At 33.9% G+C, this 14,418-nt stretch overlaps 1 protein-coding gene across 1 annotated transcript in view; it reads right to left on the bottom strand.

Annotated features, from left to right (window-relative positions):
* The window catches only part of VPS50 (VPS50 subunit of EARP/GARPII complex), a 141,145-nt gene that overhangs the window by 79,713 nt on the left and 47,014 nt on the right, over positions 1–14,418 (bottom strand). Inside the window, exons 10-12 of the mRNA XM_002751602.7 lie at positions 12,357–12,399; positions 10,880–10,978; positions 7,395–7,535 (exon numbers count right to left, since the gene is read on the bottom strand). Of these exons, the coding sequence (XP_002751648.2) occupies positions 7,395–7,535; positions 10,880–10,978; positions 12,357–12,399 (283 nt within the window). The remainder of the gene's footprint in view (positions 1–7,394; positions 7,536–10,879; positions 10,979–12,356; positions 12,400–14,418) is intronic.

The following is a 14,418-nucleotide window of genomic DNA, read 5'->3' on the forward strand; positions in this document are numbered from 1 at the left end:
CTACTTTCATGCCATTGCTCATATTTCCTTTCCATTCCTGGACACACACTGTTCTTGTTGTGCCTGTTGAAATCTGAAACCCAATTTTTACCTCCCTTACAAATCTCAAAGAGATATTTTGACCCCATGGATACTTTATGCCATTTGGCCTTTTCTTACTCTACCTCTGAACATAATTACTGTGACCTTAACTAGATTATAAACTCTTTAAAGTCTTATTTGTTCTTGCTGATCTGAACTGATGACTGAGTAAGAAAACCTCAGTAATGACAAGGGAACTGGTTTACACTTAGCAAGTTACAGTGCTAAGTATATGAATTCTGTGTCTTCTACCAGAAACCATGAAACAGTAACAGCCTAGCTTATTAATTTACAAGTAGAATAAAATTTCAGACTCTTCACAATTTTTGATGATCCAGAGAGAAAATGGCAGGGAAAAAAAAAGGAAGAAATGAATAAACTTTCCTTACCTTTCTTTTGCTCATTAAGTTTTAATTTTAAAAATTATCAAAACCAACTTAAATCTAGAAATCAGTACATAAAATTATATACTACAAAATTAGCTAGGCAATCCATATATGTGATAAGAATAAATCTGACAGCTGAATTCTTAGTTCATTCTGAAACTGACCTGAGCAAACCAAGTAAATTATAATATTCTTAGAAGTGAAAACGTTTCTCTCTTCAACCAAATATTCAAATTTGTAGCCTTTAGCAAGAAAGGTCTACTCACCTATTCAACCACATCAAGCAAATTAACCTCAACAATCAATGAAATGTTTAATTTCCTTACCATCACAAATATGCCTGAGTGATATGCAACACAAATTCTTTTTGATATGCTACCTTCTGGCATCTGACGATTTTGGTATAAAATAAAAGATAATCAGCTTTCATGTGCTTAGGAAAAGGGATAAAAGCAGATGCTGCTGATCAAGAGTGTAAGCTGAAATATCATTTTTATAGAGCAATTTAGGAAACAAAAACCAAAACCCTTTAAAATGTAAAGCCTTTGAAAGGCAATGCAAAGTCATTTCTCATGATTTATCCTAAAGAAACAATTAAAGATATACACAAAGATTTAGCTTTAAGATTATTTACCACAGTGCTGTTCATAATGACAAACGTTGGAAATAACATAAATATCCAAGAACAGAAAACCAGTTAATTAATCCACAGAATCTCTTACACTGAAATACCATTTAGTCATTAAAAATTATGCAAGTAGCGTATTTACTGAAATGGAAAAATTGTTTGTAATGTAACAAGTGGGAAAAAAGTTACAAAAGTTTGTGCAGCCACTTTTAAAAGCTGTAAGGCTTATGTCCCAGCACCTTGGGAGGCCGAGGCAGGTGGATTACGAGGTCAAAGGATCAAGACCATCCTGGTCAACATGGTGAAACCTCGTCTCTACTAAAAACATAAAAAATTAGCTGGGCATGGTGGCGCGTGCCTGTAATCCCAGCTACTCAGGAGGCTGAGGCAGGAGAATTGCCTGAACCCAGGAGGCGGAAGTTGCGGTGAGCCGAGATCGCGCCATTGCACTCAAGCCTGGGTAACAAGGGCGAAACTCCATCTCAAAAAAAAAGAACCAGCTTTGCATGCAGACATATACAATTTTTACTTTCTTCTTTTTGCTTGTGTCTTTTCCTACAATTACTGTTTTAGTTATATAAAATATGCATATTTTTGAGAATGTATATTAATGATTGCTTAATTTTAGCCACTATTTATATAACTTACATTATGTCTAACCCTATACAGACTGTGAGTAGCATAAAGACATATAAATAACATACCAGTTTAAGAAGCCGGAAAACAGAAAAGGGATAAGGAGGCAGCAGTTAATCCTTAGAGAACCCAAAACAAAATGGGTTCTAAACATGAACATTAACTTTAGCATTAACTTCCTGCAGCTTATCCATAGTAAAGAGAATCATTGGCCAGGCGTGGTGGCTCAAGCCTGTAATCCCAGCACTTTGGGAGGCCAAGGCGGGTGGATCACGAGGTCAAGAGATCGAGACCATCCTGGTCAACATGGTGAAACCCCGTCTCTACTAAAAATATAAAAAAAATTAGCTGGGCATGGTGGTGTGTACCTGTAATCCCAGCTACTAGGGAGGCTGAGGCAGGAGAATTGCCTGAACCCAGGAGGCGTAGGTTGCGGTGAGCCGAGATCGCACCATTGCACTCCAGCCTGGGTAACAAGAGCGAAATTCCGTCTCAAAAAAAAAAAAAAGAGAATCATTACACTCTCACAGTATCCCAAGAGAAAATATTAATTCCTCACAAAAGAAAGTATTCTGAGAATTTAGGAACAGAAACATGTTTTCACTCAAAAGAATTTCTCTTTGGGGTTTTATGCTAATAATAAAATAAACTATATCTTCTACAGGGATCTTACTAAAGATATTTAAGAATGAAACTTTAAAAGTCTATAAGAATGGAACATTTGATCAGTATTATAGTTTGTCTTTCTATGATGTACTATTATAAAGCACCTGTACTAATATAAAGTACATGGCTCAGAGAAGGTGCTCAATGTTGATTTTCTTTCCCTCTGACTTAACCTAAACAGACTATAATTGTGTTAACACCACACTAGTTGGAGACAAATACGGCAATTTAATTACTCAGGAAATACCTCCAATGTGCCAGACACTATGAAAACACATAATGAAATGACTTCAAAAGTTTTTTCCAACAGAAACATTTTATTCTCCCCCAAATAATGTATATGTGTGTATGTATATACGTGTGTGTGTGTGTGTGTGTGTGTGCGCGCGCGCGTGTATGGAGAGAGGGGAGGGAGAGAGAGAGAGAGAGAGAGAATATTTTTCCATGGTATATATTTTTACTACATTATGAACTTCATAGTAAAAACAGAACTCAAAGCTCATTAAGATCATTTGGAAAGGAACACTTTTAAAAACAGTTGAGAAAACTTCAGGCAGCCTGGCCAACTCTATTATCCTAAAATTAATCAATAACACCCTAATTAGCATCTTGAAATAAGCTCCCCAGGAAAACCCATCAGTCTGCCAAAGTAACGTTATTTTTAAAAAGAAAAAAAAACCCTTATGAATACTTCATAAACTTTCAAATAAACCACAAAGGTTTCTCTACAAAAGTGCTAAATTAAAAGCTTCCAAATGTTGTCTATAAATCTCTCCGCAAATTGATGTAAACATGTAGAGTACATCAAAATGTAAATGCAATCACAAACAAGGCTTAATTTTTTTAAGTAAATAAAAGTACTAGTATGAGCCCTTTATACTGTCCCTTCCAGAAATAAAGTATGTTGAATATTCATTTGGAAATCTTTGCATTTCGAAATAATGTACCCACTTTAAAAAAACAGGAAGCGAAACAGCTGGTGTAAAAACAGTAAACCAATACATTCAAGAAAACCAGGGAAAACAGACTGAAAGATAACCTATAAAAACTATGCATGTAATTAAACAATTCAAAAAACATGGTTTAGTAAAGAAAAAAAAGTACATTCAACTGTAAAATGATTTCAAAAAGCTCGAAACCAACTAAATTTTTAAACTCAGAGCAATGGTGAATGGAAACAAATGGTAGAAATTTCACTGGGAAAGGATGCCTCTTGCTTGTAGAACTTTGATGTTCTCTATACCACAGTAAATAAAAATGGAACACTAATTTTGTACCAGATTTCTTTATAAAGTGATTTTTAAATAAATCTAGTTTAATTTCACTGTTGCTCATTTAGGCTGATATCTAAGAATTGTTTAAAATGATACTATGAATAAAGCAAGCAGATGATTATCTCTTTTCATTTCGACTCTCTTTCCATTTAAAGGAAGCACAATTATTCCCTGTTCACAGCAACTCAAGCTCCCTTTTACTCTGTACCATTCATCTTGATTTTCAATGTCATTTTTAAACTCTATTTAGGATTAAATATTCCTTCAAAATATTGCTATGGACAGAGAAAACAAACTGCCAAAATGCCTAGACTCTTTCTTCTCATTTCATGGCACAGTCAACATCCTGTACATCTTTTAAGGACTCTCCTGCTTCTTGCTTACCTGACGCTCCTCTGTCATATTTGCTCTCCCATGAATACATCTTCAATAATTATTATCAGTTACTTTTAATCAGAGGCTAAAATGATCACCCATTACCACATATTGAAAAATAAGAAGCTTACATTCTAATATAAGGTTCTTTCACGAATTATCTCTCTTGCCTGAGTTATGCCAGAGCCTTGATATTTCTTCTCCTCAGGAAAATATATTTAGATTTCCTTTCATCAGCTTCTTTATTCATCTCCTAAGGGTTCCCTCTATATTTCCTCTCCTTAGGTAACCACTATATTTTACAGAACTCAGTTACTAAAAGTTAATATCTTTTTATCAAACTAAGTAATAAATAAACAGAACTGGTAAGAAATAATTTCTTCCTAATCTTACCTGATTTAAACATCAAATATGATTCAATATTCTGAAATAAATTAACAGGTTACAAAGAGGTTTCTGCACTCACATCTGCCAGTAGCAGCACTGACTAGGACTCTTGGGGTTAACTTCTAGGAGGCCTGAGATGATTTCTAAACTTCTTTAATTTTTTATTGAGAACAGCCAAAGAAAATGAGTTACCTTAATATTGCATCGTAATCTTCACCTTATTATATTAACTTCTTTCTTAAAAATAAATTCCTCCATGAAGCCATCACTAATATTTGATATTACTCTCAACACGTCAAACCTACTTCAACTAATGTTTTAGCACAGCTTGAATAAAAACCAAAAATGTAAAACTGTGTTAGATGAATAATAATTTATGTGCCTGCTGTTGTGTTTTCTATGACCTCGCTTCAGAATATTGATAACTGGTTTCCTTAATTTAATTTTACATACATGTATCTCACCTACTATTATACATACACAGATTATTTTGTAATACAGTACCGTAAGTTCCTTGGGGATAATTTTAACAAGTATTTACCAAAGATGAAATTAAGGATAATCTATTTGTTATATGATAACTTAAATATACACAGCTACTTCAAAAGATTAATTTTACAGTCAGCTTTTTTTTTTTTGAGATAGTCTCACTCTGTCACCCAGGCTGTAGTGCAGTGGCGTGATCTCAGCTCATTGAAACCTCCACCTCCCGGTTCAAGTGATTCTCCTGCCTCAGCCTCCCCAGTAGTCAGGATTACAGGCATGCGCCACTATACCTATTTTTTTTTTTTTTTTTTTTGTTTGTTTGTTTTTTTAGTAGAGGCTGGGTTTTGCCATGTTGCCCAGGCTGGTCTTAACTCCCTGGCCTCCTCATGCTGGGATTACAGGCATGAGCCACTAGGCCTGGCCTACAGTCAGCTTTTTTTTAAAGTGAAAGAAACTCAGAAAAAACATAATGATATAGTAAACACCTTGAACACAAATTTTTGTTCATAAAAATATGTAAGCCAAGTATTATATTTCAGCTTTTTATTATGTAAATGTGCAGAGGGGCTTTCTCAAGAAACGCAAGCACAACCTATGTCTCTGACTTTTTAAAAACCATTTAAAAGTGGTCAATAAATGAAGGTATAAAATATACACATACAAACGTAAGTTTTAACCAAATTTAAAAAGATGAAAGGACAGAAATCTAATTTGTTTAAAATGTTTTGTTTAATTTTTAAGAGTTATTTTCTGCTTTAACAGAAAAAAATTGCTAACATAATAAATTGCTTTACCACCTATTAGTGATAGCAATATTAGAATAAAAATTAAGTAAAATTATTAGAATAAAAAAGGTGATTGGGTAATTTAAAATATATACTATCAAAGTAAGAACATATATAAAAAAATAAACAACACAATTCAAAATTATTAATATTTAACAAATAACTATACTTAAAACTGAACATTTAAAGACACATTAAGCAGTTACATCACACTTAAAAGTTTATAATCATAAAATCTGTAAAACATCCTCATGATTTATACAATTAGTTTAAAAATATATTTTTTGCCACATTAACATACATCCACTTTCGCTATTAACTTAATCTTTAATACATCACATATAATCACACCCTTCCAGAATACTTATTGTAGCTCAGGTCAGAAAATCTCTCTAGTACCCGACATGTAATCAGCACTTTTGACAAAGAAATTCATTAAAGGATGAAGATTACTTAAATTTACACTAATTCCTGGACACAATTACACAAAAGAATAGATATCTACTTACTTGAAGTGTACTTAATTTTACACTAATTCCTGGGCACACTTACAAAACAGAATAGATACCTACTTAACTAGAAGTGTTATAATTTCCTGAGTTGACTTTAGAGAAAACTCAAGGATGTCTCCAGTCAGAGAGAGTGCATTCTTAGACTAGAATGGAAGAGATCATGGTAAACAATGACCTCCACATCGTTAAATCAAGTGGTCAATCCTGTTATGTCACCATATTCAGACCCAGCACATCTGACATAAGTTCTATTCTTCTTGTAACACTTCCTTCTTCATGCTGTAGTGATACTACCATCTCCTAGTTTTCCTCCTACCCAGCTAGTTCCTCGTTTTAAGATTCTTCTAGTCTCACCCCTCTCTAATCCGTGAATGTCATGAGGCCCAGGACCCTCGTGTCTTCTTTATTTATACCCTTTCACCTTAATCTTCTTACCTGGTATCAGGGCTTTAAATACAAGTAGATACTGATGACTTCTAAATTTACAAACTCAGCCCTGATCACTCTAGGTGCTTCTATGCAAATGCCTCCTCAGCAAGTCCACTTGAATGTTTAACAGATATCAAAACAGAACTCATGATTTTTCACCAAGTCCTCTTCCTTCCCACTCTTCACCATAAAGCAAATGGCACTACCATTCTCCCAATTATTAATCATTCTCTTTCCTCACACTGTACATCAGCAGGACCTACTTCTAAAACAGAACCCAAGTCAGTCCACTTCTCACCTGTTGAATTACATTACCTAAAGACTTAAGTTTCTCTAAGAAGAAAAAGAAAAAGCCAGTTACAGATGCTGACAAAGGCAGCATTTATACACATGAAAAGTCTGGTTGAAAATCTGCACAGAAAACCAGCAATAATGGTTGCTTAGAAGCCTATTTGATGCAATCATAGAAAATAATTTGGAGCCTGAGAGAGAGGGGTAAAAGAAGCTATGAGATGGTAAAGAGTTGACTGAGAAGCAATCACACTCCAATTTCAGTAACCTTTACCATTTGTGTGACTAAGTCCTCCAATCTCTCTATGAGGAAAAGAACAACTTGGGAGAAAAAAAATTTTGGCAAAGATTTATTTTCATTTTAGTAGCATTTTCAACTAGCAGGTGCCAAGATAAAGAAAATATGAATTTAAAATCTAAAAGAGAGATATATGAACAGTAATTAAGTCACTACATACTGTACAGAGATCCTTATATTGCAGCTTTTGGAATTTTGTGTCTGTGTTTCCTGCACATAGTTCCACATAACCAAGAACAACTTGAAACACAGTGTTGTGAATGGCTTGGGTGAAGTGCATATGAAGTTGATCCATTGCTGTCTGTGGAAAGAAAAAACATACAATATAATTTCACATTATTAAAATAAATAAATCTCAACAGACTGAAAAAACCCAGGGAAACATCTTTTCAAATAATAGTTACAACACAAAGATTACTATTATTCTCAGATGTATAACTGTAGGTGTTATTATTTGCAAATAACCACATTATATCAGAGCACTCAAAATAAATGTGACTTGTGAACACTGCTCTGTTTTTCTGTACTTGTAACTGGTACTTATCTTACTCTTTCTTAAATATGTTGTACATAACCATATTTCTAATTACCCTCTGCATCATTCTGCATGCATTGGTTCTTTTATATCGTTCAGTGCACTTCTCAGTACTTTCTATCACTGCATCCACATACCCTGATTTATATTTCTTTGTAGCACTTGTTACTACCTGACACCACATTCATTTACAGGCATACCTCGAAAGCAAATTTTTTGGTTTCCCAGTGCATATAAAAGTTACATTTATACTGTACTGTAGTCTATTTAAAGTGTGTAATAGCATTATGTCTTAAAAAACAACATATAAACCTTAATTTGAAAAAACTGCTAAAAATGCTAATAATCATCTAGGCCTTTAGCAAGTCAATCTTTTTGCTGGTCAAGGGTCTTGCCTCGATGTTGATGGTTGCTGACTCATGAGGGCGTTGGTTGCTAAAGGCTGAAGTGGCTACGGCAATTTCTACAAAGACAATGATGAAGCTTGCTGCATTAGTTGACTCTTCTTTTCACAAACGACTTCTCTATAGCACGCAATGCTGTTTGATGGTATTTTATCCAAAGTAGAACTTCTTTCAAAACTAGACTCAATCGTCTCAGACCCTGCTACTGCTTTATCAACTAAGTTTATCTAATATCCCAAATTATTTCTTGTTACTTCATCAATGTTCATGGCATATTCACTAGTAGATTCCATCTCAAGAAACCACTGTCTTTGCTTATCCATAGAAGCAACTCTTAAATCCATTCAAATTTTATCTTAAGACTGTAGCAATTCAATCACATCTTCAGGCTCCACTTAAAATTCTACTTCTGCTGCTATTTCTACCACATCTGCAGTGATTTCTTCCACTGAAGTTTTGAACCCCTCAAAGCCATCATGAAGGCTGGAATCAACTTCTTCCAAACTCCTGCTAATGTTGGTATTTTGACCTCCTCTCATGAATCATCAATGTTCTTAATGGCATCTAGAATGGTGAATCCTTTATGGGAGGTTTTCAGTTGACTTTCCTGAGATCCCAGCAGAGGAATCACAAATGTTCTTAATAGCATCTGGTAAATCCAGAAGGTTTTCAATTTACTCTCCCCAGATGCATCAGAATAATCACTATCTATGGTAACTATAGGCTTAAAAAATGTATTTCTGAAGTAGTATGACTCAGAATTACTCCTTGATCCATGTGCTACAGAATGACAGTTATATTAGTAGGCACAAAAACAATATTCATCTTCTTGTACATCTCCATCAAAGTCATGGGAGACTGGGTACATTGTCAATGGACAGCAATCTTTTGAAAGGAACTTTTTTTTCTGAGCAGGAGGTCTCAGCGGTGGGTTTAACATATTTAGTAAACCATGCTGTAATAGATGTGCTGTCATCCAGGCTTTGTTACTCCACTTACAGAGCACAGGCAGAGTAGATTTAGTAATTCTTAAGTGCCCTAGGATTTTCAGAATCATAAATGAGCAATGGCTTCAACTTAAAGTCCCCACATGCATTAGCCCCTAACAAGAGAGTCAACCTGTACTTTCAAGCTTTGAAGCCAGGCACTTACTTATCCTCTGTACCTCTGAAAATCCTAGGTGGCATCTCCTTCCAATAGAAGGCTGTTTCATGTACACTGAAAATCTGTCCCTTATTATAGCCATCTTCACTAAGCTTAATCATTTCTAGCTTTTGATTTAAAGTGAGAGACCTGAAGCTACTATAGGTTTATTTATTGACCTAATTTCAATACTGTTATGTTTCAAAGAATAGAAAGGTTCAAAAAGAGGGAGAGAGAAGGAGGAATGGCCAGTTGGTGCAGTGGTCAGAACACACACATTTGTCAATTAAGCTCACCATTTTATATGAGCATGGCCCATGGACTACAAAACAATTACAACAGTAACCTCAAGCTCACTAAACATAGATCATCATCCCAGATATAATAATGAAGAAAAAGCTGGAAATACTGCGAGAATCATGAAAATCTGACAGAGACACAAAATAAGAACATGCTGTTGGAAAAATGGCACTGACAGACTTGCTTGATGTAGGGTTGCCACAAACCTTTAACTTGTAAATAACACAGTTTCTAAAAAGCACAATAAAGTGAAGTGAAATAAAAAGAGGTATGTCAGTATCCCTCACTAAAAAGTAAGATACATAAAACCCTATATCCAGACACCTGGAGCAATGCATGTAGGAAGTACCAAAAATATTTATGGAATTTAAGACTTAATGTTATGGGGGAAATGAGAAGTTATAATCCTATTTTCAAAGGTGTTTAAACATATCCCTCAAAATTGCTAATTTCTTTCTTCTTGGATTTTTTTTCTTGGCTATAGCTTAAGACATGAAAATCAAAGTACAATAAACAGTAAAATTTATTTATTCAGATTTCAAAATGTAGAGTTTAAATTGTTTGGTAAATTCTTAAACTTCCTTCTAAAAGAGGGGACCATTTAAGGAAAGAAAACATTTACATCTATAACATTAAATGTTGTAAAGGTAAACATATAATCCTATACAAACAAAAGATTCAATTAACTTTCAAAACCATGGCACCTGTTTCAAGTTTTTCAATGAAGCCCTTGAACGGTAAAAGTATGCAAAGCCATATATTATGTGAGAAGTTATGACATTTCAGGGATAATAGGAGCCTCTGAAATATCTAATAAATAAAATCGACCTGTGTTACAGATTAATGTACAAAATGTACAATGTTTACATATCATTTTGAGGCAGTCATGCTGGCCTACCTAACAACCCATGAAGCTGCAAATTAGGAAGTCTTGTTTCAGAACCAAAAGCTGAGATAAAAGAAACTACATATTGTCTCCTACTGAATTACCTTACAATATGCTTTTTGAAAAATCTGCATAAAATTGTGAAAATATTAACCCTAACAAGTGCTTCATAGTTGAAAATAAACTACTGTTTAATCACATTATATACACTCTTGAATCTAAGAGAACAACCATTTTATCATTGTTTATTCAGCATAAAAATGTACCCCGTTAAATAAAACTTTCTAAGGACATGAGAGTAATAACATTCAGACTTAATCAAGAAGGACAACAAATTCCTGATTAAAGAAAAATGCAAACATCCATTTGAAACAAACCTGTGTTTTTCCAAGAAGTCTATAAGCTTGTTGAACCTTGGTATAATGGTTAATGTCAAAATTCTTGCAGATTTTGGAAAGAGCTACGTCCAACTGTTCCTATGAAATTAAAAGCAGCAGCAAAAAATGGTTAAGAAATTATGTTTTCAAGGCAATGATAAGAAAACATTAACACTAATCTCTCACTTTTAGTTAATATTTAAATATATTTACTATCATACCAGATTTCAAAGTCAAAAACAAATTTAAATAAAGTTATAAATTATAATTGTAAATTTATTAGCAACTATAATCAAGTTTACCAGCATATTAACATGTGAGTTTCTATGTCCTAAAACCCGTCCCCAGTGTTTTACAGGAAACAAAATAATCATTTTGTAATGAATCTTACCCTTATTACTACTTAATGTTTCCTCAACCATCTGCTAAAATATCATATAAACTGAATTTGAGGGACTACTGGAAAACAATAGAACAATCTTTCTGTAATCAATGAAAAGGAATTCTCAACAAAACTATATTGAATTGAAAAGTATATGCCTCAAGGTTTAAGCTTTAATATCTAAATTACTACACTTTATAGATTTCTATTTCAATGATTTCACTTTTAAATAAGAGCTTTTAATTTAAATACAGAGTGATATCTATTAAGAGTGAAGAAATACTGAGCTCTCAAAAGAAAGCCTTCATTAAAATGTTCAGGGAAATGTTAACATAAGCCATTCAAAGCAGTTGTTTTTGTGACTATCAAACTGTCATTCTCACAATTATTTAATAGCAAATAATTGCATTTGTGGTCGAAAATTACTTTCACAAAAGGTAATTAGAAAGTCCAATCTCAACTTTTATAAATACTTTTATCAGGAAAACAATAAAATACTAGAAGAAACAAAATATATTTATTAAAATGAAAACCCTCCTTTGCAAAGACTGACAAGGAAAGAGATGAACTTTGAATATGTGTAAGAGGCAAAACATGTTTCATGCTCACAATTACGTATCTCTATCTTCCTAGTTTCTACATTTTTGATGAACTATATGAGTATCGTTATGAGGTTTAGGAATTTAGGGGGATTTTCATCAGTCAATAATCACTTATAAGTAAATTAACCCACTATACCAAATAATAAAGTAACTGATAATTGAAATATAATAGAAAGTATTTAAAAATAATAAAGTAACTGATAATTAAAATATAATAGAAAGTATTTTGATTAAGAACATACCTATGACTAATAATTTGGGAATTTTTCTGGAAATGGTAATACTGTCAAATATTATTTTGGGATCCCATAATTTACAAGTAAATTTTTACACGAACTTGACCATGGATAGATATTCCAAATGAAAATCAAGAGATACAGAAAACTAGAGACATTGGCAATAACATGAAAGCCAAAACACAATGTTGCATTTATGCTATTCAAAACCTTCTGAAAAGAAAAAGCCATTTAACTTAGGATATAATCCTTCTTACCTCAATCTGTTCCAAAGTATCTTGCAGCTTTGAATTCAGTTCACTATTTAAAAAAACAGAGTTAAATGTGTCTATCTTTAAAAGAGACAAATTGAGTTCTAATTAGATACACACTAACTGAATAATAAATCAATAAAATCAAAGATTAAGAGTATGAATAGTAAGACATGCTGCTGATTCTATATATAGACAATGCAATAAGAAAAAGAACTAGAAGGGAATAAATAAGAGTCACTGCCATCAGCAACAGGATTGTGTGAGTAGAATGTCTTCAAGAGTCTACAGATCAAACTGAAAAAACTGAAATTGAAAACTGACAACTCTTATGAGACAGACGTGCTGCCTACAGCACTGAGGAGACAGGTTGACAGCAATTTTTAAAGAGAAAAAGGATAGCCAGGTGTGGTGGCTCATGGCTATAATCCCAACACTTTGGGAGGCTGAGGCAGGCAAATCACTTTGAGCTCATGAGTTTGAGACCAACCTGGGTAACAGGGCAAAACCCAGTTTCCACAAAAAATGCAAAAAACAAAAAAAATTAGCCAGGCATTGGTGGCTCATGCCTGTAGTCCTAGCTACTCAGGAGGCTGAGGCTGGAGGATCACCTAAGCTCAGGAAGTGGAGGCTGCAGTGAGCTGAGATCACATCATTGCACTGCAGCCTGAGTGACAGAGTGAGACTCTGTCCCAAAAAATTAAGAAAAATAATAATAAAGAGAAAAATATAATTTCAAAGTAAAATTTCTAAAATAAAAATAATTTCTATATTATTAGGAATAAAGATTTAGAAAACAGTATTTATTTCCTACTTTTAAAAACCAAATACCTGGGAATAAGTCTAACAAAAAATATACAATAAAATACTGAGATAAAGTAGCCTTAAATACATGGAAGTATATGTTGTGTTAATATATTTTTGTTGTTGTTCAGAAATGGTTTCGCTCTACTACCCAGGCTGGAGTGCAGTGACATAAACATAGCTCACTGCAAGCCTTGACCTCCTATGCTAAACAGATCCTCCCATCTCAGCCTCCAGTAGCTGGGACTACAGGTATGTGCCACCACATTTGGCTAGTTTGTGTTTGTTTGTTTGTTTGTTTTAATTTTTGTAGAGATAGAGTCTTGCCTTGTTGCCCAGTCCGGTCTTGAGTTCCTGGGCTCAGGTGATCCTCCTACCTTAGCCACTCAAAGTGCTGAAATTACAAGTGTGAGCCTCTTCATCTGGCCAGTGTTAACATACTAAAATCTTCAATATAATTCTCAAGAAAATGATCTATTATATTAACACAAATTCTAACCACAATCACAGATAGCTTTGTGTGTGTGTGTGTGAAAATTAACAAGCTGCTTATAAAATTTAAGTAAAAATGTAAAGGGCTAAGAATAGTCAAGAAAATCTTGAAGAACAATGTGGAAAGACATATACTAAAATAGGTTAGGCTTATTACTGTAATAAGATAGCAGTGCTGACATGAGGATACATAAGCAGATCAACAGAACAGAATAAAAATAAAGGGTAAAAGTCTTCAGATCTATGACAAAGAGGATATTCAATTGGCTGATAAACACATAAATACTGTGTCTACATAAACAATGTTTGTGTGTTTAATAGCCAATTGGATATCTTCTTTCTCAGTGATCTGAAGACTTTTACCATTTATTTTTATTCTGTCTGAAACCTATAGGCCATTCAGGAAATGCAAATTAATACTATGAATACACCATAAAAAATGAATGACAAGAATGGCTAAAATATTTTAAGAATGAAAAATGACACCACCAAATGTTGGCAAGGTTGTTGAGCAAATGGAACTACCCCTTTGATGCCAGAGGAAAAGGAAACTGATATAACCTCTTGGAAAACCCTAGTATCTACTGAAACAACACACTCTCTACCTCCCAGCAGGTCTAGTCCTGGATATATACTGAACAGAAAAGCACATAGAATGCTTGCAGCATTTTTTTTTTTTGTCTCCCAGGCTGGATGCAGTGGCACGATCTCGACTCACTGCAACCTCCACCTCCCAGGTTCAAGCGATTCTCCTGACTCAGCCTCCTGAGTA

The sequence above is a fragment of the Callithrix jacchus genome, chromosome 11, assembly GCF_049354715.1.
Source record: "Callithrix jacchus isolate 240 chromosome 11, calJac240_pri, whole genome shotgun sequence".
NCBI classification, from domain to species: Eukaryota; Metazoa; Chordata; class Mammalia; order Primates; family Cebidae; genus Callithrix; species Callithrix jacchus.